The sequence below is a fragment of the Rana temporaria genome, chromosome 5 (assembly GCF_905171775.1).
Source record: "Rana temporaria chromosome 5, aRanTem1.1, whole genome shotgun sequence".
Lineage (NCBI taxonomy): Eukaryota > Metazoa > Chordata > Amphibia > Anura > Ranidae > Rana > Rana temporaria.
In genome coordinates, this window is record NC_053493.1 from 304,245,236 (window position 1) to 304,270,453 (window position 25,218).

Sequence of the window (25,218 nt, forward strand, 5' to 3'; positions counted from 1 at the left end):
CCTCCCCCTGCGTGATATCAGAAACTGGAAACAACAAGGATTATCACTTTTCTGTTGTGGTTTGTTCGTTTACAAGCGGTTACCGGATTGCAAAGCATCCGATCAAACCAATCTCTGTTTAATCAGGAGAGATCTGGGGTATAATGGATTTTAGATCTCCAAAGATGACCTCTCACGGCCCATGCTATCACAAGGGATGCTTCTCCATCCCTTGTGATAGCAATAAATTCAATTAAAAAAAATACACAAAAATTTAAAGCGTCCCCCCCATCTCCTTGTGTTCATGCACAAATGCGCACGCAAGTCCAGCACACATATGTAAACGGTAAAATCACCATTCATGTGAGGTTTTGTCACGAATGTCAGTAAGAGCAGTAATTCCAGTGCTAGATCTGCTGTGTTACTCTAAACTGGTAACCCGAAAGGGCTTTTAAAGCTTTGCCTATGGTGGTTTTTAGGTACCGTAGTTTGTGCCATTCCACAGGCATACGGAAATATGAAGTGTAACAGGTTGTGTACCCATTTATTCTGCATAAGAATCCTTTATATTTTTCCAAAATTTGGGTATTATATTGTGTTTTGTGCACGAAAATTCATTAAAGTGTATTTTTTCCTGAAAATTTGCATTCCATTAAACTGCTGCTCAAATATCCTGAGTAGGGACGAAACAAATAATCGATTATGAAAATAGTTGTCAACTATTTTCATAATCGATTAATCGGCCAGCCAATTCATTGGCCTGCATATTTGTTTACATATCAGGAAATACAGTTCACCACACATACAGCTCAGTACACTGTCCATAATCGTGAGAAAAAATTGCAACAACCGTTTTTTTCTAAAAAAAAATAATAAAAAAATGTTTGGGGGTTCCAAGATATTTTCTTGCAAAAAATAAATGCACATTTTTACATGCGTGAGAGAAATGTCAGAATTCTCATGGACTGGAGGTGGTTAATATTCATACAAGACTGTAGAATTCTTTGTGTATGGGAGGAGGCTTGGCACACACAGGAGGATCTGGACCCTCTTAAAGTGCACGATTAAGCAGAACATAGGTTAGGTTTCTAAATATGTAAAACCAAAGCGTGAATTGGACAAGAAGTGAACATTTAATATGAATATAAGAATTGATTAGAATAAAAAAGCATTACCTTAAAATGTGTAATAGCATTTTAGTGCTTGGCAGGAAATTGCTTATTTTAGACCCCTAGATTTCAGCTTGTTTACCTTCAAATATTTTTCCCCTTAGACCTTACCTCCGCCACTGTCATTAAAACAATTGCTCCTAAGGCTAAAAAAAAAAAAAAAAAAACCCAATGAATTTTATTTGCAATAACTTGCTGCATGTATACTCAGTTTGAGCTGCCTTCTTCATGTTAACAGCACATTGAATTTAATAAAAACAAAAATCTAAAAAGAATCTAAAAAGAAGTTACTTTATCAAACTACTGCTCATCAGTAGATGGATGATGTGAAACACTAGGTTCTGCTAAAATAGTGTTTTAACTATTTTGAACTACATTATTAAAACCTGTATTGATAAAAATTACATTTTCTGAAAATTAAGTTTGTTTAATTAAAAAAATTATAATAATTAACTAATCTGGACATATAGTTACATCCATTATTAAGGAAAGAATGGGTGGCCATCAAGCTAGACACATGAATGTTGGCAAGGTGCAGTAGCCTGGAACAAAATTTACATCAGCCTATGATTTGAATTAAACTGACAAGCACCTGTGTGATTTGACCAAAGATCTATGCATCCTTTAGCATTCTTGGAAAAATACAGTGGCTACCAAATATACAAAATTACACACATGCACAAAACTATTACCTCCTCAGATTGAGATGGGCTGATCCTGGGCATCGGTGAAACTTGTGGTGTTTTCAGCTGGGCTGTGTTGTTTTCAGATACAAGTTCTCTGTGGATAGTCTGAATATGGTTTTGAAGTTCATTCTCTGATTCAAATTTAACATTACATGTAGAACATCGGGTCTTGAGCACAGACACTTTATTTTTTCCTTCTACACAGGGTTGGCTTTCAGTCTGATTAATAGGGGGGCGATTTGTGTTTAAAACTGCATTGGCATTTGGACTGGCACTTTTGCTAAGATTAACACAAGTGGCACACAGACCATAGGGCAAACCATTAATATCAAGTTTCACCAAGTCCTGTTTGAAGCGAAACTCTTTCAAACAAGAAGCACATTTAAACAACTTCGGCAGATTCTGAGAACGTACAGTGGCCTGAACAGCAGATCCATTTCCTGTCTTCTGCATGTGAAATGTGCCATGGATCTTAAGCTCCAGGGTGGAAGTCACTGTCTGCATGCACACTACACAGCGAAACCCTGTCAGTGAGTTTCTCAGGTCTGGGTGCATCTGACAATGTTCTAAGAAATCTTCCTCACTGTGCAGAGGAAGCTTACAAATTCTGCAACTACCAGTGTCCAGACTCTTACTGTGTGTCACTTTATGTTCTGTAAGAGTTAATAAGGATGGGAAACGTTCTCCACATATTGGACACATGTAATGCTTCACTGGCCCCAAATGAGTCTGCATGTGCTCCCGCAGACCACTTTCCGAAAAAAAAGTACGGGAGCAAACATTGCACTTGTAATTGCCCTTAATTAAGTCAGCCTTTCTTTTAACAATTGCACTTTCTCCAGGTCTGATATTGTGATCTCTGAGCTGGTGATTCTGCAAAAGAGAATCCATTGTGTAGGCAGCTCCACAAATGTCACAGCCAAACATTGGGTCAGAGGCCTCAATATCTTCTTCACTGCCATCATGACTATTATGGGACTCTTGATTGTTTGTCAGCAAAGTCTGAAGTTCCACTTCTTCTTTCTGAACCTGTTCAGATGCTCCGTTTGTTCCACAGTTTTGCGTTTTGGATTCAAATACGCAGTGCTTTTCCCTCAAGTGCTTTTCCAACAAAATTATGGCATGGAAAGCTTTGCTACAAAATTTGCAATTATATTTTTTACTATGGGTTGTAATATGGCACTGTAGCTCTACTTCAGTGCCAAAAGATTCACCACAGAAAATGCATTTGTGGATCTTTCCGTGGTTTTCCAGGTGATTGTGCTTTACATGGAGCTGCAAGTCAGTCTCTGTGCGGAAATCCCAATTACAAGAAGTGCAGCGGTACACTTTCTTTTCATTACTGTGTTTCACAGCCAAGTGAAGCTGAATAGAGACCTTCGAGTCAAACACTTCCTGACATAGGGTACAACGAAAGAAAACAAATGTATGCATGTCTAACAAGTGCTTCTGCAAATCGTCCACTGAAGTAAACTGTTTATCACAACTTTCACAAATATAATATGTAGACGTGATCATGAAGTGTATAGTGACATGCTTCAGAAGAGATTCTTGGTTAGGAAAATCTTTGTTGCACTGGGGGCACGTCAGTTTTGGCAGAACAGAATCAAGATGAGTTTTTAAGTGAGTTTGAAAACCATCAAGGGATGAATACTTGGCACCACACTGATTGCAGATGTACTCGCCTGCAGGTCTTGAAGGAGTGCCACCAATGGTCTGCATCATCTTTAAAGAGGATTGATCCAAAGTAACAGGAGATAAGGGACTCAGAGCTCTAGATTTCTTTCCGTTGTGGATGTAATTCAAAGCTAGCGGAATATTCTTGTGATTCTCTTTGATGTGCTTATTTAATTTAAGTACACTATTAAAGATTGGAGAATTGGTACAATATGAACAAGAGTATACTTCAACCACAGGGTCTTTTGGGGTACCCAATACTGGAGAGCCAAAGCGAGAACCACTGAGGTCACAATGAACTTGGCGAATGTGTTCCTCTAATGAGGAATCTGTGAGAAATCCCATGTAGCAGTGAGGGCAAAAGAATGCATTGCTATCTTTTGCAATAGGGTTTACAAACCCATGTGAACTTCTAATGTGCTCCTGGAGCATGTTAAGGTCATTAAATATTTCAGAGCAAAAGTTGCACTGATACACCATGGCAGGCATACTAGATACTATTAGTGCTGGATCCTGAGCGTCATGTACCTGTTTGAGATGTTCATTTAGATTGTAGAGCGAGGGCAAGACTTCTAAGCAGTACTGACAGATATGAGCCTGCTCTGGCTTATCTAAATGCATAGTTTTAAGATGTATCTGGAGAACAGCCAGGCTTGAGAAATACTGTTTACTGCAGTAAATACAACTGTAAGTAACTTTTGCTTGTTTGTTTGAGGGAGCATTGACATCAGGAGTTTGCTGAGAAGCCCTTTTACGCCCACGACTTTTAGGTATTGGGGGAGCTACATCTACCATTGTGGAGCTGTCAACAGACAAGTTTGAATCAGGAGTAGTACTTGATACAGAAGTGTAGCCTACAGTAACTAAAGAGGGACTGTTGCTTGGGTTGCAGGATTCTGGGTGCTGATGGCTATCCATATGGCTGTAGAGCTCCTCAATACTGTGAAAACTCTCAGAACAAATACTACAAGCATTCTTCTTCTCATTACTATGCATTTGCTCCATGTGGTTCAGCAAGGAGGTTTCTTCAACAAAAAGTTCATGGCAGTATATGCACTGAAGAGCAGCTCTATCATCATTTGGAGAACAGTCGGGGTGACATTCAGCTATGTGTTTCTGAAGATCCTCTGGAAAGTCAAACCCTTCCTCACACTGACTGCATTTCTGTGTGTCTTTCATTTTCCATTCTTCCATTCTAGTTCCTGATTGTGAACAATCTTTATTCCTCTCATGAACCTGCATATGACCATGCAGAGAACTTGAAGACAAGAACCCTCTTCTACAAATGGCACATTTATATGGCTTGTTGGAGGTATGAGTCTTCAGATGAATTTTGAGATGATCACTTCTGGAAAATGCTGCATCACACTCACTGCAGTGATATTTTTTATCTCCAGTATGAAGTTTTATATGGCGGTCTCGGCTTCTCTTGTGCTTAAACAATCTACTACAATATGTGCACTTAAAAGGAAGTTTGTCACTGTGGCTTTGCTCATGGTGTTTTAAATAGCTGAGGCGACTGAATGACTTGTCACAAAACTGGCAAGGATATGGTAGCCCTGGGATACCCTCTTCTTCACCGAAATCACAACCTTCTCCGTGACTTGGGGATGTCTGGTCTTTGCTAGATGGAGAGGATGCAGGCCACGAACAAGATGGATCATCATCTACATCTGCACCATCTAAAAGAGAAAAAACAGCATGTCAGAAACCACAGGGAAATAAAAAATAAATAAAGCATGTCTGTCTGTCTGTAGTTTAGATATAGACATTAACCTGTTTATTGATACCCAAACAACCAGAGCCTTTTTGATCTTTTAAGTGGTCTTTATCAAAAAATATATATTTTTTTTTGTTTACCAATACACACAATATTTCCTTTAAGTTGTCTCAATTGAAAAAAGGGTTGACTTTAAAGAGGTTGTAAAGGAAAAAAAATCCCCTAAATAGCTTCCTTTACCTTAGTGCAGTCCTCCTTCACTTACCTCATCCTTTGATTTTGCTTTTAAATGTCCTTATTTCTTCTGAGAAATGCTCACTTCCTGTTCTTCTGTCTGTAACTACACACCGTGATGCAAGGCTTTCTTCCTGGTGAGGAGAAAGCCTCTTGAGGGGGAGGGGGCGAGCAGGAGTGTCAGGATGCCCACTAACACACAGCTTCTTTCTCTATCTGCAAAGTAGAGTGTGTTCTGACTTGCCCGCTCGCCTCCTTCCCCCTCAAGAGGCTTTCTCCTCACCAGGGAGAAAGCCTTGCATTACTGTGTGTACTTACAGACAGAAGAACAGGAAGTGAGGATTTCTCAGAAGAAATAAGGACATTTAAAAGCAAAATCGAAGGATGAGGTAAGTGAAGGAGGACTGCACTAAGGTAAAGGAAGCCGTTTATGGGGGAAAAAAATTCTTTACAACCCCTTTAACTAGACATTTCTTTTAAAAATAGATAAACTATATAAGTGCATTTTTTAAAACACTGAACACCAGCATTATAAATTGGGACAAAACATTAGGTTTCCTTTTTTTTTATTTTTTATTGAGTTAAGCGATTACCAATTTATATTGAAAGTTGCAACTGTAGTAGGTGGTTTCAACTGTAATAACATTTTATACCAAAGCATGTCATGCCAAATGGTTGATGAAGGGAGTAAAGTTGTCTTGGCTTTTGAACAGAGCAGTGTAGAACCTTGGTCATGTTACAATTGATGCATTTGACCCAGTGTGGAATCATTTTTCCCATTTCCTATCTCAGTGACAAAGGGCCATAGAAATCAACAAAAGAACTGTGTTTATTACAGTATTACAATTTTTACAGTAGTCATCTTCACCAGAAAGAGTCCCCCGACTTCCTGTTCTGAGGACAAAAAAGTAAGTTTGACTGGTGCAATGGCTTGTGAGAAGGATTTCTCCATAACAGGGTACCACAATAAATACACAGGAGGGGATATAAAAATGTGTCACTACTCTAAAGTTTGAGAAAAACATACAAAAAGCTTCAGTTAAAAGGCATGTGGGGGTGGTTATTCAGTTTCCACCATGCTTGTGGTTTAAGATCTATATTTCATAGTTGTCAATATTTTTGTTTAGAGGTGCCCTAAGGTGTTAAGATAATTTATTGATGTTTAAGATGTATTACCAATGCAATAGTAATAGTAACATTTGCCAATGCTCTAGATTTTTCAAAACTTGTATGAAAAAAATAGTCATATGTTATCTTTTAAAGTGAACCATGAAATAAATCTTTAATGGTGTCGTAGCAAAAATCTGTCTATTGTATACCTACAAAAACTAAATTGCCACATCCCCAGGTGTTTCGATTAAAGAGATAAAAAGCTCAGTTGTGTTTCATACACTTAGAACTCTTATCTCTCAGCAAAAAGTTTACCATGCATGACAATCAGCCTACTATTCCAACATATAAGGTAAAGTTCAGTCTACATGAACATGCATTGTATTCAAGTTCAAGAGGTTCTCCAACATTTCTTCCTCCCTGCAAAACATTAGCATGTTGAACTTCCTTAGGAAAATAGGAATAGTACTTTTAAGTGACATGGACAAAGCCATAGACCGGAAACAGGAATATTAATGAACTAATATGGTTCAAACCTAGAGAATTATTACTTAACACAAAGCTAAACAATGGTTTAGACCACATGGTAACTGATGCACACACTGTTTAGTTCATATGTAACACTGACATCTAGCAAAGTGGGTAAAGCAAACATTTCCATATAATTCAAGGAGCAAGTCCAAGCAACAAGCAAAACCAGTCAGTGAACGGCTAATGCCAGCTATCAAATACAGCCATAGTGTTAAAAGCATAACACTGCCTTGACTGGTAAAGTGATCCTCTGGATTAAACATTTGCTGAGCTACTAACCTTTAACAATTATGTAGATCCCATAAATCACTGGTCCTTAGCAGCATACTTGTCCTGGTCAGTGACTCAAAGTATTAATCTAGAAGATGACATGACAGCCAGGCAAGTAGCCTTTATAAAAATAGGCCAGTAGTGGCAGCACCTTTATTTTTCATATGACAGATGTAATATAACCTGAGTTTTCTGCAATTTGTTGCAGCCAGATTTCACATATTTTGATAGAGTGAATCTGTGTGGGTAACTACCCATCCCATGGCTTTATAACCAGCTAGATACAACCTTCCAAGGTAGGTCTGAATCAAATTCATGGCTGTGAGAAGCCTCTCAGTAGTCACACCACGTCGGATTATTTGCACATAAGCTGGAAGTAACCAACGATGGATTTTTTTTTTTTTTTTTTTAGGAAAAGCGTTCCTATATGACCAACACTTAAAAGAAAGGTGTTCGCAGAAAAGAAAGGGAGTTACCAGATTATGGAGAGAAGCCTTTTGAGGTGCGTCAATACACTGCAGCAATGTGGTTTAAACACTAAAGCCCTGATCAGGAAAACTGTGTTTTTTTACATGCATCTAGAAAAATATTTTTTTATTTTAAATTTCATGGAAATTCCAAACTATTTATTTCACTTTTAACTAAATAGATCTATAGAATGTTATAAGGGATTAGGTTAGGACGTAAAAGTGGTCAACATTGTATTTAGACCAAAGCCACATAAATGACATAGCCCATTAACCACTTCCCAACCAGCCGCCGTTGTTTTACGGCGGCAGGTCGGCTCTCCTGCGCGAGAGCACATAATATAACACCGGCTCTCGCGCAGACCACTAGGGGCGCACGCCCGGACCCCCGTGCGCATGCCCGGCAGGCGCGATCGCCGCTAGGCACCCCCGATTGCTCGTTACAGAGCGGGGAGCTGTGTGTGTAAACACACAGCTCCCGGTCCTGTCAGGGGGAGAAATTCTGATCTTCTGTTCATACAATGTATGAACAGAAGATCAGTCATTTCCCCTAGTGAGGCCACCCCCCCTACAGTTAGAACACACCCAGGGAACATATTTAATCCCTTCCTTTTTATATATTTTTGTAGATATTTATTAAAGCAAAAATTATTTTTTTTCAAAAATTGTCGCTCTATTTTTGTTTATAGCGCAAAAACTAAAAATCGCAGAGGTGATCAAATACCACCAAATGAAATCTCTATTTGTGGGGAAAGGACGACGCTAATTTTGTTTGGGAGCAACGTCGCACGACCGCGCAATTGTCAGTTAAAGCGACGCAGTGCCGAATCGCAAAAAGTGCTCTGGTCTTTGAAAAAAGAATCTTACATGGGTAATAGCCCTCACTTGCTTTATCCCCCCAATTTTTTTTCTTCCTATAGTTCTACTTTAACTTAAAAGACTGGAAGGGGCAATACAAGCAAAGACAAGAATTTAGAATGCATGTCCTGGATCTCAAAGTAACCTGAAATTGCAACTTTAACGTGAGCAAAATAATTTTGGATGTGTAGTACTACTAAAATTAATAAGCATAAAACGACTATAAGCATCTAAACTGTATAAAACATCTTCCTTACACAATGTGTAATAAGTGATAAAGTATACATATATTACATACACACAAAACGTGAGAAATTCATAAGTGACATGACACATTATAAATGAACATGAATAAAAAAAATAAAAAAAATGTTAAACAAAAAATGTTGTTCATCTTCTACCACCACTATAAATATATCAAATGCTTTAATGCCTGCAGCCAAAGGAAAGTAGCTCACTTTGTTTTTTGACCCCGAAAAATGAAAATGTCAAACATCTCTCAGAACTCCACCCACGAAACACTGCTTCATGGGGAATGTGATAAAATCGCACTGTTTTACCTTCTGTTTTTTTGAGAGGTAAAAAAAAATGTGATTATCACCAGTATGGTATTTGTCACCTAAAAATGGTGAGAGAACATAACCTTTTCAAGTCTGTAGCAGACCTACTGAGGAAAATATTAGCTCTATTTTTTTATTTATTTTTTTAGTGGAGAGGACTTAAATGTTCCTAAGAAACTTAAAGTGTATGCCGGAGCAAAGTTTTAAAAAATACAGTACAACTGTTCAATAAATGCACATTTCTATCCGTTTTATTCTGTTAAAGACCCTATGCAATACAATATGCATGTTAAAGTGCGATAAATGCCCTCAGCTAATCAATCCTGTTGTTGTCATCTGGCAACATTAAGCATTTGGTGCACCGTTTAATTTCAGCCCTACATAGTTGTCCTCTGCTAAACTACTCAAACCCTCCTACTCTCCTCATGTCTACAACATGGACACTAAATATTCCATATTTCAAGAACTAGGAGGGCTATTTAGACTCCTTAGGATAAAACAGGAAGTTTAGTCATGACCGCTCTAAATTTTTGACAAGATCACGTTTTGTTTCTTTGCACTTGTAGAACATATATGGTATTACAAAAAGTTAATCTACATAGCCTTTATTTACAGAAGTTCCTACAAAGAAGGGACAACCAATCATGAGTTTATTGCTCCTAAACCCGTCAAAGGACCAGTTGGTTATTGTAGGTCAATTATGTGCAGATTATATTATCTCTGAAGCACAAAAGTATGTCCTTGTTTGTACTAAGTAAACACAACTTTCCTTTAAGGTACTGAGATTTTTTTTTTACTAGTATCTTAACCCCTTTACTTATCCACAGGAAACAGATTATGATTCTTTCCTTTCCTGCATCAAAAAACTGATGACAACACCATCTCCCTATCAATGCCAGATGGCAGCCATCGGACTCTATAAAAACAACCAAGCACCACTTCTGGACGTATGCCCATTGCAACAATTCCTTTTATTACAAGCTGGAAATGGCAGGCTTTGTGGGGATTTATTAATGCTCTCACAAAAAAATAAAAAAATTATTATGAAAGGGTCTCTAGAACATGTAGAATCCAGAACGCGGTCAGGAACTGGGAGATATATGAGCAACCGATTTGCTATAATTTTAAGAAAAAACCTTTACATGTCAAAGTGGTACCATGATTTGGTCCCAATAACTGGAGACCTAATTTACGGCAGTATTTTAATCACAGTTTTACCGCCTATTTAATACAACACATCATAAAGAAGCTGTAATGAATTTGGAAAGCACAGTGGTGGAAGTGTATGAAAAAGCCGGTAAATGGATATATTTCCATAAAAAACATTACAGTCATACACATGACTATTTCTGTTCCCAACTTACAAAGAAATGTGCAAAGAGCTGTCTTATAGCAACCAATCTGAAATAATACTTGCACGATTCAGTGACACAGTTGTACTGAAACCTGGAATTTGATAAGAAGACACTGAAAACTTAAATTTGGCTGGCTGTTGTGAGATATTACATGAAATTATCCATTGAATGCTTTAATTTCCTTAAAATATGTGGTGCCCCGCTGTGTCATGGGTAGGGTGAGCAGTTGTAATTTTGTGTAAGCCCCAATAAGCAAACCTCAATCATGTCAATTTAGTCAAAATAGTATATCTATAGATTTTCTGGGATCTCTACCTGACTGACCTTTAAGTGGATGTTTTTTTGTTTTTTTTCATGTCACAATGTAGAGAATAAGATTTCACATCATCTGTGCCCAGTCTTGCCACACAGAGTTAATCCAGCTCTGAGCAATCCTCTTTTTATTGTTCAGGGAAATAAAACAGACTTCCAGATAAAAACCAAAGTCCTTGCTTGAGTGACAGGTTATTTACATATCTCGTGCACTGCTTGCAGACATACACAGCTTCTGTAAAAAGTGCTCAATTCACACCCCCCTCCCCTTTTCCCTCCAGCTCTATGTATATTCTGATGGCTGTTGCATTTTCTCATGGCACTGAACTGTGACTCACCCCAACATTTAATCAAAACACAGGGGAGGGGATGTGAATTGTGCACTTTTTTTTCAGAAGCAAGGACTTTGGTTTTTATCTGGAAGTCTGTTGTATTTCACTGAACAATAAAAGATGATTGCTCAGAGCTGGATTAACTCTGTGTGGCAAGACTGGGCACAGATGATAGGAAATCTTATACTCTACATTGTGACATAAACATTTTTTTTTTGGGGGGGTTTACATCCACTTTAAGAAAACAATCATCGGTAGAAAATACCAGAAAATTGGATTTTCTAGCGTACACACATGCACATATGATTGCAAAAAATGTGCATATTTATGTACAAATATTCATTAAAAAAAATTGACTGTACTAAGGGGCTATGTGCTTGGGGGGGGGGGGGCTGAGGGGGTGGCCTGGGAATGGGGATGTAGTGTTGAGAGCATTTATTTGTACTGTGGGGGAGATGGGCTTTAGGGAGATTTGTAAAGGATGAGGGTCTAGCTTGTTCTAACTCAGATTATATATATATATATATATATATATACACATATACACACACACACACACACACACACACACACAATACATACATACACACACACAGTGGCCTGTGTGTTAGGCACACCTATACCCTGCAACTCTGTGCTAAACCCTCCTTAAAGTGGTTGTAAACCCTTTACAACCACTTTTACCTACAGGGAAGCCTAGATTAACGCTTACCTGTAGGTGCTCGAAATATCTCCTAAACCTCCACGGTTTAGGGGATACAGTATTTACAATAATGATGAGAGCCGATGCATTATAAACAGCGCAGGTGCACTTCAGAAACGGCAATCGTTCCTAAAGGAGGTCGTGCCGTGACTGGCGGCCCTCAAGTGCATGCACGGGAGTGACGTCATCACGGGTCGGGCCAAATTACAGCTCCAGAGCCGCGATACCAGGGAGTAACCCCCGGGAGAGATGTCGGCCGCCCGAGTGGTGTACGAGGACGGCTGTGGGGGCTTCGATCTGAGGCAAGTATTACATAATGAGCTAGTATGCTATGCATACTAGCCCATTATGCCTTTGTCTTGCAGGTGGTGTTTTTTTTTTTTGAAAAGTGGGTTTACAACCACTTTAACACTTTGTGCTACCCACCACTGCAGTCTGTGCATTACCTCCACCTGACCCCTATCTACTCTTGGCCCAGGCACTCCCTTTGCCATCTATTCTTGACCCTGTATTCTTTGCGTTACACATTCCCAGCCCCTACGTTATCTGTGATATTCACTCTTGGCCTCTGCGCTTTGTGTAATTCACTCTTTGCCCTCCTTCACTCTCTTACACATTCCTGGCCCCTGTACTCCGTGCGATACGTACTCCTGCACTCTCTGCAGTGTACACTCTGGAGCAATGCACTATCTGCAATATGCACTCTACGTTATGCATTCCTGAGCCTTGCACCACTTCTGACTACTACACTCTGTACGCTGAGGTGTATATGACATACTTCTGACCAATGGACTCACTACATTATTTTACCCTACAGTGTGCAAGAAAGGATATGTAATAAAAGTTTCAGTTTTTGAAATTATTGTGCTGATGTTTGTACATGTCTGGTACACTCTTGCTTGTGGCACAGTAACGATTGCAATGGTGGTAATATGGATTGTGTTATTTGTGTTAAGTCTATAGAGGCAAGTATGCTCACGTTTTATTTAACCCTGTCCCTTAAGCCCTTCCCACTCTTCAATTCGACCACACCCTTAATTCAGCATGGGGTAAAAAATGTGATCAGCCCCAGGTGCCAGATGTGCTAGGTACGTTACTGGGTCCACCCCTCATAACCTGGGTTTCTTCTTAATCGCTTAGCTATTAGAAATCAACAGCTTAGCTTATGCCAATTGAGAACTTTTGTACTCTTGAATGTGGTGTTGCAAAGGCTTCACACTATGCAGAACAATTTTGCTGTGTAAATTGCTCTAAGGTTAAAGACATACGAGCTTAAGGCTTGATCATTTACAGAATTCCATGATTCTTAATAGATAATCATAATCAAGTGTTCACTGCATTAGGCGTTCTACTACAGGTTTGTCTGGAGATAAAACCTCACTGGGGACTGAACACCAATAATTGGATTGTTGTTTGATAAGGGAATATAGTCCATGAGACACATTCATTTTTTTTCCGTTCTCCGTTTCTGACAAAAATGCTTTTTTCCTGCAGCACTCAGTATATGATGTTTAGTGTAAATGTGTTTTCGGTGTCTCTGTAAATACATTACATTTCAGATGAAAGCACTTAACAGTGCAAAGTAAATTTTTAATTTTTCTCAAGCAGTTCAGTTACTTTACAGTAACGGGCTCCGAGAGGGTTTTTCAACTCTGTTGATTAAACAAAAAATGTATATTTTATAAAATCTGCCTGGAAACTCTATTTAAAAGATGCCAATGTATATCTTTAGTGTGTGCAGATGTTTTTTTGGAAGAAGCACGTATTCACGTCGTTTTAGCGTTTCCATAAAGCACATTAAAAACAAGTGTGTGAACACTCTCAGATGAAAGTATCCAACACTCCTGAGATTTCCAGTGGAAAAGAGCTGCCTGAATTCTCTCCAAGCAGACAGGAATGCCCGTGATTGTGAGGCCTGAGTAAATAAAAGAGGTCCTTATTTCCTAATTTTGCTGGCTGGCCATACTGCAGCAGTCTCTGTGTTGCTGCCAAAAGGGATACAAAAACTGGAACTACACCCAACAGCTAAAGGACGATCTTTGTTAGCCAGCCAGACTTTCCTGACCATCTTCTGGCAATAAAACTGCCATATCCTGCACGAAAGACCTCCATCTAGAGTTTGATCATTCCCTACTCTGTCTAATAGGACTATACAACAGATTTTGCCTGTGCTGCGCTGGAAGAGGACAGCTGGAAACACAGTTAGTGGCAGCACAACACCTGTTCAGTCATATTTACGGCAAAAAAGTGCTAGATAACAGTTTAAACTGCAAAGCAATACCACAGGAGATATTCTATACAAAGGAATTAAAAAAAATCCATGTTCAAAGTACTGTTTTGCCAGTCGCAGCACCGCCAATCTCTACAGATAGGAAATATCACGAGTATGCCATTTGGCTCTGTGCTGTGGCAGAATTATTGGTTGGTAAGGGAACAAAAAAAAGAAAAAGAAAAAAAAGAGACAAAAAAAACCCAAGTCAATATTTGTTTCTTGCTCCAGCACAGAGAAAAGCAGCATTTTATACATTAATAAAACAATAATAAAATATGGTTAGTACAAGGCCGGCCCAAAACTAGCATTGAAGAAATGCTGCCATTTGCCAAAAGTGTTAGTGAGCCTTAAAGGGGTTGCAAAGGTTTGTTTTTATTTTCTAAATAGGTTCCTATAAGCTAGTGCATCGTTGGTTCACTTACCTTTTCCTTCAATTTCCCTTTCTTTGTCTGAATTTCTCACTTCCTGTTTCTCCTCCGTAAACTTCACACCATCATCCGAGCGGTGTTTAGTAAGCCAGAACAGCTTAGGCCCCATGCACACGAGACGCTGCTAAACTCGAGTTCAGAGGCATTTGGGCATTTTTTTCAACTGCCCCTGAACACATTTAATGTTATCCTATGTGTCCATGCACACAATCACGTTTTTTGGCGTTTTAAAGCAGTTGAGTTTATGTCCGTTTTTTCAGACGCAAAATTTTGGGTTCAGAAGCGTTTTATTTTTGCGTTTTAAACTTTGGGAGGGTCTACAATGTCTTTGAGATAAGCGCTGACAGCCGCAAACGCGGTAAAACGCTGCTAATCGCGGCAAAACGCTGCACAATTCGCAGGAAAAACGGGCGTTTTAAACGCCGTTTTTGCCTTTGAAAACGTGAGTTTAGAGGTGGTTGTAATTGCTTCTCATGTGCATGGGGCCTTACTCAACACCTTACTGAGGAGGAACAGGAAGTGAGAAATTCAGACAAAGAAAACAAAAAAAAAAAAAAACATTTAGAAGGGAAATTGAAGGAAAAGGTACCGTATTTTTCAGACTATAAAACGCACTTTTTTTCTCCAAATGTATGGAGAAAAAAGTCTCTGCGTCTTATGGTCCGAATACTAAATTGACAGCACCCCCCCCCCGTCACCGCCATTTCACATACCGGTGGTCATAAAACACAGGCAGGCAGCCTGCGGGATCATCAGCGGGGACCATCGGCAGGCTAATCAGCTGGGCCAAATCCTCAGCCAGGCGGCGTAACTTAACTTTTTCCATTTAAGTTACACCGCCGCAAATTTCCCAAGTTAGTGCCCGATCCACAAAGCACTTATCTGGGAATTTGCAGCGGTGTAACTTAAATTCCGCCGGCGCAAGGCGTTCCTCTTCTCTAGGGGGCGATTACCATTTAAATGAGGCGCGCTCCCGCGCCGGCCGTACTGCGCATGCTCGTGACGTCATTTTCCCTACGTGCATAGCGCGAAATTACGTTACGTCGGGCTTTGTGGATTGCGACGGGACAATAAAGTTGCGTCGGGTAAAAAAAAAAAGATACGGCGCCAAAAAAAAATATTTAAATTTAAAAAAAATCGTGTCGCGAGCAAGAAAGGTCTGTTTTTACAAGGTGTAAACAGTTTACACCTTGTAAAAGCAGCCCTAATTTTGCGTTTGCAAAATATAACTTACGGAGAAAAAACGAAGCTGAAAAGCTTCGTGGATCTCCGTAAGTCCTAATTTGCATACCCGAGGCGGCATTTCGACGCAAAATGCCCCCAGAGGCGGATGCGGTACTGCATCCTAAGATCCGACAGTGTAACTATGGGATTCTGTGGATCAGTTCCATAGTTAGGACCAGGGATACGACGGAGTAACAGCAATTACTCCGTCGTATCTCTTTTGAGGATTTGGCCCTAAATCTGTAAACACTGACCAGGTGCCAGCCACCCAGTATAGGGACCAGGTGCCAGCCACCCAGTTTAGGGACTAGGTGCCAGCCCAGCCAACCAGTCTAGGCACCAGGTGCCAGCACAGCCACCAACTAACAGGACCAGGTGCCAGCCCAGCCACCCACTAACAGGACCAGGTGCCAGCCCAGCCACCCACTAACAGGACCAGGTGCCAGCCCAGCCACCCACTAACAGGACCAGGTGCCAGCCCAGCCACCCACTAACAGGACCAGGTGCCAGCCCAGCCACCCACTAACAGGACCAGGTGCCAGCTCATCCATCCACAGCAGGGACCAGGTGGCAGCCCAGCCACCCACAACAGGGACCAGGTGCCAGCTCAGCCACTTACAGCAGGGACCAGGTGCCAGCTCAGCCACCCACGGCCCGGACCAGGTGCCAGCTCAGCCACCCACGGCCCGGACCAGGTGCCAGCTTAGCCACCCACGGCCCGGACCAGGTGCCAGCTCAGCCACCCACGGCCCGGACCAGGTGCCAGCTCAGCCACCCACGGCAGGGCCCAGGTGCCAGCTCAGCCACCCACAGCAGGGACCAGAGAAAGGCATTCAGTATTTTACTGGATCACCATCGTGGTGCTACAGATTTATGAAGCGATGTGACCTTGTTATGCGCACCAAAACTAGAATTGCGCAAAAAATGCCTAAAGAATACGAATCTAAGATTCTGTCTTTTCACAAATTTGTGATTGATTCTAGAAAGAAAAATGGTTTTGAAATCGCCCAGATTAGTTTTACGGCGGCAGGTTGGCTCCCCTGCGCGAGAGCACGTAATATAACGTCGGCTCTCGCGATCGCCGCCGGAAACCCGTGATTGCTCGTTACAGAGCGGGGACCGGGAGCTGTGTGTGTAAACACACACAGCTCCCGGTCCTGTCAGGGGGAGAAATGCTGATCTTCTGTTCATACAATGTATGAACAGAAGATCAGTCATTTCCCGTAGTGAGGCCACCCCCCCCCCCTACAGGAACACACCCAGGGAACATACTTAACCCCTTCCCCGCCCCCTAGTGTTAACCCTTTCACTGCCAGTGGCATTTTTATAGTAATCCAATGCATTTTTATAGCACTGATCGCTATAAAAATGCCAATGGTACCAAAAATATGTCAAAAGTGTCCGAAGTGTCCGCCATAATGTCGCAGTACCGAAAAAAAAAGAATCGCTGATCGCCGCCATTACTAGTAAAAAAATATATATTAATAAAAATGCCATAAAAATACCCCCTATGTTGTAAACGCTATAACTTTTGCGCAAACCGATCAATAAACGCTTATTGCAATTTTTTTTTATGAAAAATTTGAAGAATACGTATCGGCCTAAACTGAGGAATATATATATATATATATATATATATATATATATATATATATATATATATATATATATATATATATATATATATTTATATATATATATTTTTTTTTTTTTTTTTTATTTGGGGGGATATTTATTATAGCAAAAATTTAAAAATATTCATTTTTTTCAAATTTGTCGCTTTATTTTTGTTTATAGCGCAAAAACTAAAAACCGCAGAGGTGATCAAATAACACCAAAAGAAAGCTCTATTTATGGGGAAAAAAAGGACGCCAATTTTGTTTGGGAGCCACGTCGCATGACCGCGCAATTGTCAGTTAAAGCGACGCAGTGCCGAATCGCAAAAAGTGCTCTGGTCTTTGACCAGCAAAATGGTACGGGGGTTAAGTGGTTAAAGGAACCAATTTAGAAAATAAAAAACAAACCTTTACAACCCCTTTAAAGTAACTGCGGGCTGTTGAGAGCAAATGAAGGCTGTTTAACCTTGAAACCTTGTGTTATCTGTAAGTTTGCCACATTTTCTGGAAAACATATTAACCTTCCTATCTCGTTTCTCCTAATAACATTCACACCAATTTTTATCAGCTTAATGACAGCCTCAGTTACCTACAATATTATTTAATGGCAGTAGTGAAAATGTTAGCATTAGGAAAAAGTAAAACTGCTGTTTTTGTAACTTTGGTTTCAGAAAACACATTTTAGTGTTGAGGGCCCAGCAAACCAAAATGCATACAATCCAGAAACAAAATCCATGCTAAACATATCAATGGACATGGGTACTAAATGAAAATTAAACAGTGGTGAGTGCATGCGATGAATGTCACTTGGTGGGAATTGGTATTGAAATAAGACCTTGTTCACAGGGGCTTTAGCTTGGATAAGGGCCGTGTGCACAGGAAGCTTTTAAAAAAAATATGTAGAGCTTTTAGAAAGCTTTGTTGAGTATTTTAAAGTACCATTCAACTCTAAATGGGAATGGTAAAAACAGAGCTTAATGCGAGTGCTGGCTGGCACTTTTAAAGGCTAGCTTCCACACGTATTTAGGGTGTAACATGTAATATGTTGATAAGCAAACCCACCTTGATAGCATGCGGGGGGAGGGGGTCCTCACCCTGCAGTTGCTGTCACTCTTGAAATTGGTGTGGCTATACGGGGCTCTTCCCATATAGCCTCGTCATTCATTCACAAAGATCATGTCTGCAACTGAGACAGACAGTCTTGTAAGTCTCAGTAGACTACAAAACATTAGAAGCCCATTGACACTTCTTCCAGCTCAGTAACTGAAAGCCCAAACCTCAATACGAGTAGACTGCTGAGGAGCCTGGTATTGCACCCGTGATCCACTGATCTTTATATATATATATAATGTCAATGCACATTCTATTAATCTAGTCTGTGAGGAGGAATGGAGAAGAAAGTTGGGCAGAGCATTGGATCGAGATCGGGCTCAGGCAAGTATGAGGAGGGGGGATCATGTGGCACAGAATAAGACTGTAGCATTTGGAACCATTTTAACATTACCAAACTGGAGCGGAAGGCTCAAATTAAGAAATGCTTTGCAACAGCTTGCTGATCAGTGCATCACAGGTGCAATGCCAGGCTCCTGCAGAAATTTAGTACAGCTCTCTGCCCATACCTTCATGCAGGCAGACAGTTACTGAGCTACAGGAAGAGTCAATAAACTATGAGGGTGCTGATCAGCGCCCCTAGTTCAATGAGAACTAGAAGTCGTCTGCCGTGGTGGCAAGCAGGATTTGTAGTTCATTCATTCACAGATCTCTGTAAATGAGTGACATGGCTGTGCATGCAGAGGCCCACAGTCATTTTTTTATTTGACAGCAGCTATGGGTGAAGAACTCTTCGGGCAAAGCGCTTGTCACTGGCAAGGGGGAGATCGAGGGTGCTGAACAGGTTACATGTTACACCCTAAATATTGAAGTAAACATTAACATGTTGAAAAAGCGATCTTTGCCTTTAAAAAAAAAAATCTAAGCAGGGATAAGCACACAATAACACTTTCCAACAGTAACATTTGTTGAACCGCAGGCAAAAATAAATGCAACCATAGTTGGTGGATACGTGAACACAGCTGGGCACAAGGATAACTAAATCGTAATTAGAGGTTGTCCGATATGGGTTTTTCTCTGGCCGATGCATATATTTAGAAATTGGGGCAGCCGACATATGATGCTGATTTTTGTGGCCGATATTTAAGGCCGATTTAAAAAAAAAAACTCACCCACTCCGCTCCTTCCTGCTTGCTCCTGTTACTCTAGCACACACTTGATGTCCTGAATACAGATGGCACTGGTTGGTACTGGCAGGTGTCACTGGTTTGGCACTGGCAGACGGCACTGATTGTCAGGAGGCACTGGCTTGTGGCACTGAGCTCGATGTGGGGTTGGCGGGACCCAGCAGCTATATTACACCAGCCAATGATAGGGCTGCTTAAGAAAGGGGGTGGGGTCAAATTCACATAGTGGCCCGCCCAGATACCATCCCATTGGCTGTAGCTGCTGGCTCCTGCCCACTGGGTCTCGCCCACCCCCGGCATCAAGCTTAATTTCTGACAGCTCCTCTTTCTCTCCTCTCTGTTACTTGTCAGTTTCACACACTCAACGCGGCGCTTGATGCTTGCCAGAGCCGCTGAATGTGGAGGAGTAACGGCGGTCAGTGTTAAATATCGGCCTAATTTTGATAATAATCAGCCGATGCCGATTTTCCAAAAATGGCCAAATATCGGCCGATATATCAGTCGACCTCTAATGGTAATTGCCAAATTTATAGGCCTGCAGTAGAAAAGTACAAATCAGTTTAGTCCAAAGATAAAACAACCACATATAAAATAGCTAAAGATTGGTGGATAAGAAGCAGTAGCCCAACTATAGCCATAGCAGCCATGCTATCTAAGGCTTCTCATTCATGGAATATCCAGAAATGAACCTCTAAATTTAGAATGCAGTCCATATTGCACACCAGACAATGCAAAAGCAACTTTGAAATAAAAAGAATAGCTTCCAACCTTGAAAATTTGAAAATCAGGTCTTTTTTTGGCACATAATATTTGGGCAACGAACTCCCCCAATCACTTGGGCCAAGATGTATTAAGACAGAATTTTTTTTACAGAATCCAAAGTTGGCTTTTCACTGTTTTTTTCCCCTGTACATTAGGGTTGAAAACAACCAAAGAAATAATCTAAAAGATTTAATGGATAGAAAAAAAATAGAGCAATATAACAGGTAATATACTTATTTATACAGATTTTTATACCAGGGAAACAAGATTGAGGAGGAATAAGAAGGATTTTGGTCCAAAAGAGGACAGTCCCTTCAAATGAGTCCCTTAATTTCTGGATATTCCCTTCAAATCAGTGACAGTTGGTAGCTATGCGAGCAGTGTTTACATTACTTTTTTTTTCTAATAGGATTATAATGCAAGGTCTGATTTAACTGCCCTTCGGGGACTCTGTATCATGTATGTGATGCATCGCATAGCAATTTTTTACTTAAAATGAACTTGAACTTACAATAGATATTTTCTAAGCAGCTATAACAAAGTGATTTACAAATCCTGCACATCTAAAATCAGGGCATTTTCTTCTTCTTGGTGGAACCCACTGAGAGCAAGACTTATAGAAACTAGTTATTTCCCAAGATTTACTGTAGCTTAAAAACAGCAGTTTAAATATCAACTGCTGTGAATGCTGTAGGAGTAACCGGAAACAAAATGAAGAAGTTGGAAAAGTATGTAAGTGATTCAACACAACTAATGATCACGTTCACCAGTAACTGTCTGCTATCTCTTGAAATGTGCTAATTGCATGCATCAGAAGACTGTTTTAGCACATCGCATGGGAGAGCAGCAGCCTAGGAAAACTAGCCCATCTTATCCCAAATTTGCTAAAGATTTCAAATTTTCACTCACAGATTATAATTTGGAGAGTGGTGACAGCTACTTGTAATCTCTGGGGGGGGGGGGGCTCGTCCAAAACTCAGGACAAGTCAAGTGAACATTAAATTGCGTCATTCTGTTAAACACAGGCTGATTTCAACAAAAGATGATCAATATTTACTCCAGCTGCAGTTTTACATCAACCAATGTCTCTTATTCTTGGGCCATCAGCGATCACCTTTGGATCTCAAAGATAGTACAATAGCATATGGTTCTATTAAAGCATATCTATGGACAAAATATAAATTATATCTGTATCCACATTGTTATTTCAATTATTGCTAGCCTACTTCTATTAATCTGTATGATCTTAAAGTGGTAGTAAACTGCAGGCTTTTTTTTTTTTTTTTTAACCTGCAAGGTAAAGGCATAATGGACTAATATGCATCTCATACTAGCCCACTGTGAAATGCTTACCTTAGAACAAAAGGCCTCCGGTGGCGAGCTGTCACCGATGACAGGGCTTCCATCTTCACCAGGCCTACCTTACAGGTTCGAGTCCTCCGGCCTTTTGATTGGCTGTGCTGCACATGCACGTGGGAGTCATGGACCACAGCAGGGAGCTCTGAAGGTATGGCACATTGTGACATCACTGGCTGCATGCAGTGTGACCATCTCCTAAACCATGTAGGTTTAGAAGATATTCACTGTACCGACAGGTAGGCCTTATTATAGACTAACCTGTAGGTACAAGTTAAAAAACAGGGTTTACTTCTACTTCAAGTATGTAAGCTTGCTTTGTAAGGATTCTCTCACATTTACCTCCTTCATTTCTATGACACATATTCACTATGACCTGCTGTGCAACATTTCACATAGCCTGCCCTTTAAACTATGGATATCCTGAGAGGAAGAGTTTTGGAGGCGGATTCAGTATAGAAATGCAGGAAGTTGATGAAAGAGGTGGTCAGCAAACAGGCAGAACTCCCAACACGAAAGGACATTTTTCAAGTAAATTTATATTGGATTGTCAAAAATAAATATTGTTTGTATTATTACAATTCTGTTATAAAATCAAAGTGTATGCTCTGATCATAAAATTCCTTTAACTTTTCAATTTTCACAGAGACTTCCAAAAGATCAGCCTGTGAATGGCCAGCCATGGACATAGAACAGGAGGATAAGCCATTAGGCCTAAAGCACACTGGACATTTTTGCATAGGAGTGTCTGGTAGATTTTTTGTTTCTTGCCTTTAAACATTAGTCTGTGCACACATAAGCTTTTAAGTGCATTTAGTGGCAGGAGAGACAGGGAAAAAAACAAAAAAACAAACAACCAGTGCATCCAGGAGCAGCAGAGTTTGGTCAGCGTTTAGCGCTGCAGCATTTATTCATTTCAATAGCCAGAATAAATTTAAATTCTGGCCAAATAAATGTCCAAAACACCGCTAAACTGGTTTGAAAAACTCATGCTTCAATGCGGATATTCTCCTGTCAGGAGAAACAGTGTTTTACAATAAACCAGTGTCCCAGAGGCCTTAAAGTGTTTGTTAACTTAAAGCGGAGTGCCAGCCTATTTATTTTTTATTAAAAGTCAGTCATTATTTAATAAACAGACACTTACCTGCTCCATGGTCCAGCGATGTGGCCGCCCCAAGTGTTGCTCCTCTCCCCTCCCTCTCCGCCGGCACCTCCATTCACACTGTGGGCACCCAGCCGTGACAGCTTTCGGCTTCACGGCCGGGCACGCACTGCGCTCTAGGAGTATACAGGCGATCCCCTGGGACCTGTCAGTGTCCCAGGAGATTGCCTAGAGGGAGGGGCCGCCTAAGGCGAGAGGAGTCACCACCTAGGTGGCCCCTAGGTGGAAGTGGGACATGAAGTCCCACTCCAACTGGAGCCCCCACTCGCTCCCCCCCCCCAAAAAAAATGACATGCCAAATGTGGCATGTAAGGGGGTAAGGAGTGCTTAATTAAGGACCCCCCACTGTATATGTACGTCCTCTTTTTAAACATGGATATCTCAGTAACGGCAGCAGCTGCTGCCACAACTGAGATATCCATGTTTTCAGCTGGCAGCCGTGTAAACGATAACGGCGGTCTCCGCGGCGGATTCGCCGCGAGATCGCCGTTATCGGTGGCGGGAGAGGGGCCCCCCCCCTCCCGCCGCTTTTCCGCGCCCTCCGCCGCTTACCGGAGCCGTCGGTAGCGGCGGAGGAGATCCGATGCTGCCGCCAGGAGAGTGAGGACTTGAGTGAGGGCAAGATGGCCCCCACCCGTCCTCATAGCTCTGCTGGGCGGAAGTGACGTCAAAACGTCAGTCCCGCCCAGCCTCTTAAAGAGACAATTTTTTTTCTGTCATTTTTTTAAATGACAAATTTTCCTTTTTTTTTTTTTTTTTTGCATTTAAGCCTAAATATGAGATTTGAGGTCTTTTTGACCCCAGATCTCATATTTAAGAGGACCTGTCATGCTTTTTTCTATTACAAGGAATGTTTACATTCCTTGTAATAGGAATTAAAAGTGATCATTTTTTTTTTTTTTATATTTTAGTGTAAAAAATAATAAAATCAATAAAATTAAATAAGAAAACAAAAAAAAATTTTTTTTAAAGCGCCCCGTCCTGACGAGCTCGCGCACAGAAGCGAACGCATACGTGAGTAGCGCCCGCATATGAAAACGGTGTTCAAATCACACAAGTGAGGTATCGCCGCGATCGTTAGAGCGAGAGCAATAATTATAGCCCTAGAGCTACTCTGTAGCTCAAAAAATGCAACTTATAGAATTTTTTAAACGTCGCCTATCTAGATTTTTAAGGGTAAAAGTTTGACGCCATGCCACGAGCGGGCGCAATTTTAAAGCGTGACATGTTGGGTATCATTTTACTCGGCGTAACATTATCTTTCACAATATATAAAAAAATTGGGCCAAATTTATTGTTGTCTTATTTTTTAATTCAAAAAAGTGATTTTTTTCCAAAAAAAGTGCGCTTGTAAGACTGCTGCGCAAATACGGTGTGACAAAAAGTATTGCAATGACCGCCATTTTATTCTCTAGGGTGTTAGAAAAAAAAAATATATAATGTTTGGGGGTTTTAAGTAATTTTCTAGCAGAAAAAAATGTTTTAGTCTTGCAAACACCAAATCTGAAAAACACCTGAGGTCTTTAAGTGGTTAAAGGGGAAGTTCCACTTTTGGGTGGAACTCCGCTTTAACATTTTATATTCCTCATATGTGCCTGCTGTAGCATCAACTTGTATGAGGAAAAAAACAATCACACCAAGCACACCCTGGTCAGGCCTCTAGCTATGCTAGGAGCTCAGCCTGCTCTCCTCCAATGATCAGATTTGCCCAGACAACCCCCCCCCCCCACACAGCCTATCACTGGGAAGCTCAGTGTGCTGTTCCTTCTTCTCCCCACAGCTCTTATGCAACTGAGAACAGAGGGAATGTGATCACTTATAAAAATACATTATAAATACCCCCTTTTTTTTAGATCTATAGACAAATGTTTTGCCTTTCATTTCGATTTTAAACCGAATAGGTTGTTTTACAAGGTGATCACTTACAGTCCATTTAAAATGTCCATGGCTACTGTTTTAATAAAACTTGTGGGAAACAATCTGATGGTGAGGACTGATCTTCCCTGAAAACAAAACATTGTTCATCTCACGATACATCTACTGTACCCCTCGGCATGTCTGCAGATAACACACTCAGACAATTTGAGCATAAAACTTTTGTGTGTGTGTGATCTAATTACATGCAATCTGAAATAGGGCATTCCTAGCACTTCTAAAAAAAAAAAAGATGCCAGTTTGTCAATAATTGATATGACTCT

General features: G+C 40.6%; 1 protein-coding gene across 5 annotated transcripts in view; it reads right to left on the bottom strand.

The window, feature by feature from the left end:
- Window positions 1-25,218, bottom strand: part of ZNF521 (zinc finger protein 521) — a 432,628-nt gene that overhangs the window by 245,118 nt on the left and 162,292 nt on the right. For all 5 annotated transcript variants that reach the window (XM_040354090.1, XM_040354087.1, XM_040354088.1 and 2 more), the window contains one exon: window positions 1,841-5,193. In XM_040354090.1, coding sequence (XP_040210024.1) covers window positions 1,841-4,753 — 2,913 coding nt within the window. In that variant the 5' untranslated portion in view covers window positions 4,754-5,193. The remainder of the gene's footprint in view (window positions 1-1,840; window positions 5,194-25,218) is intronic.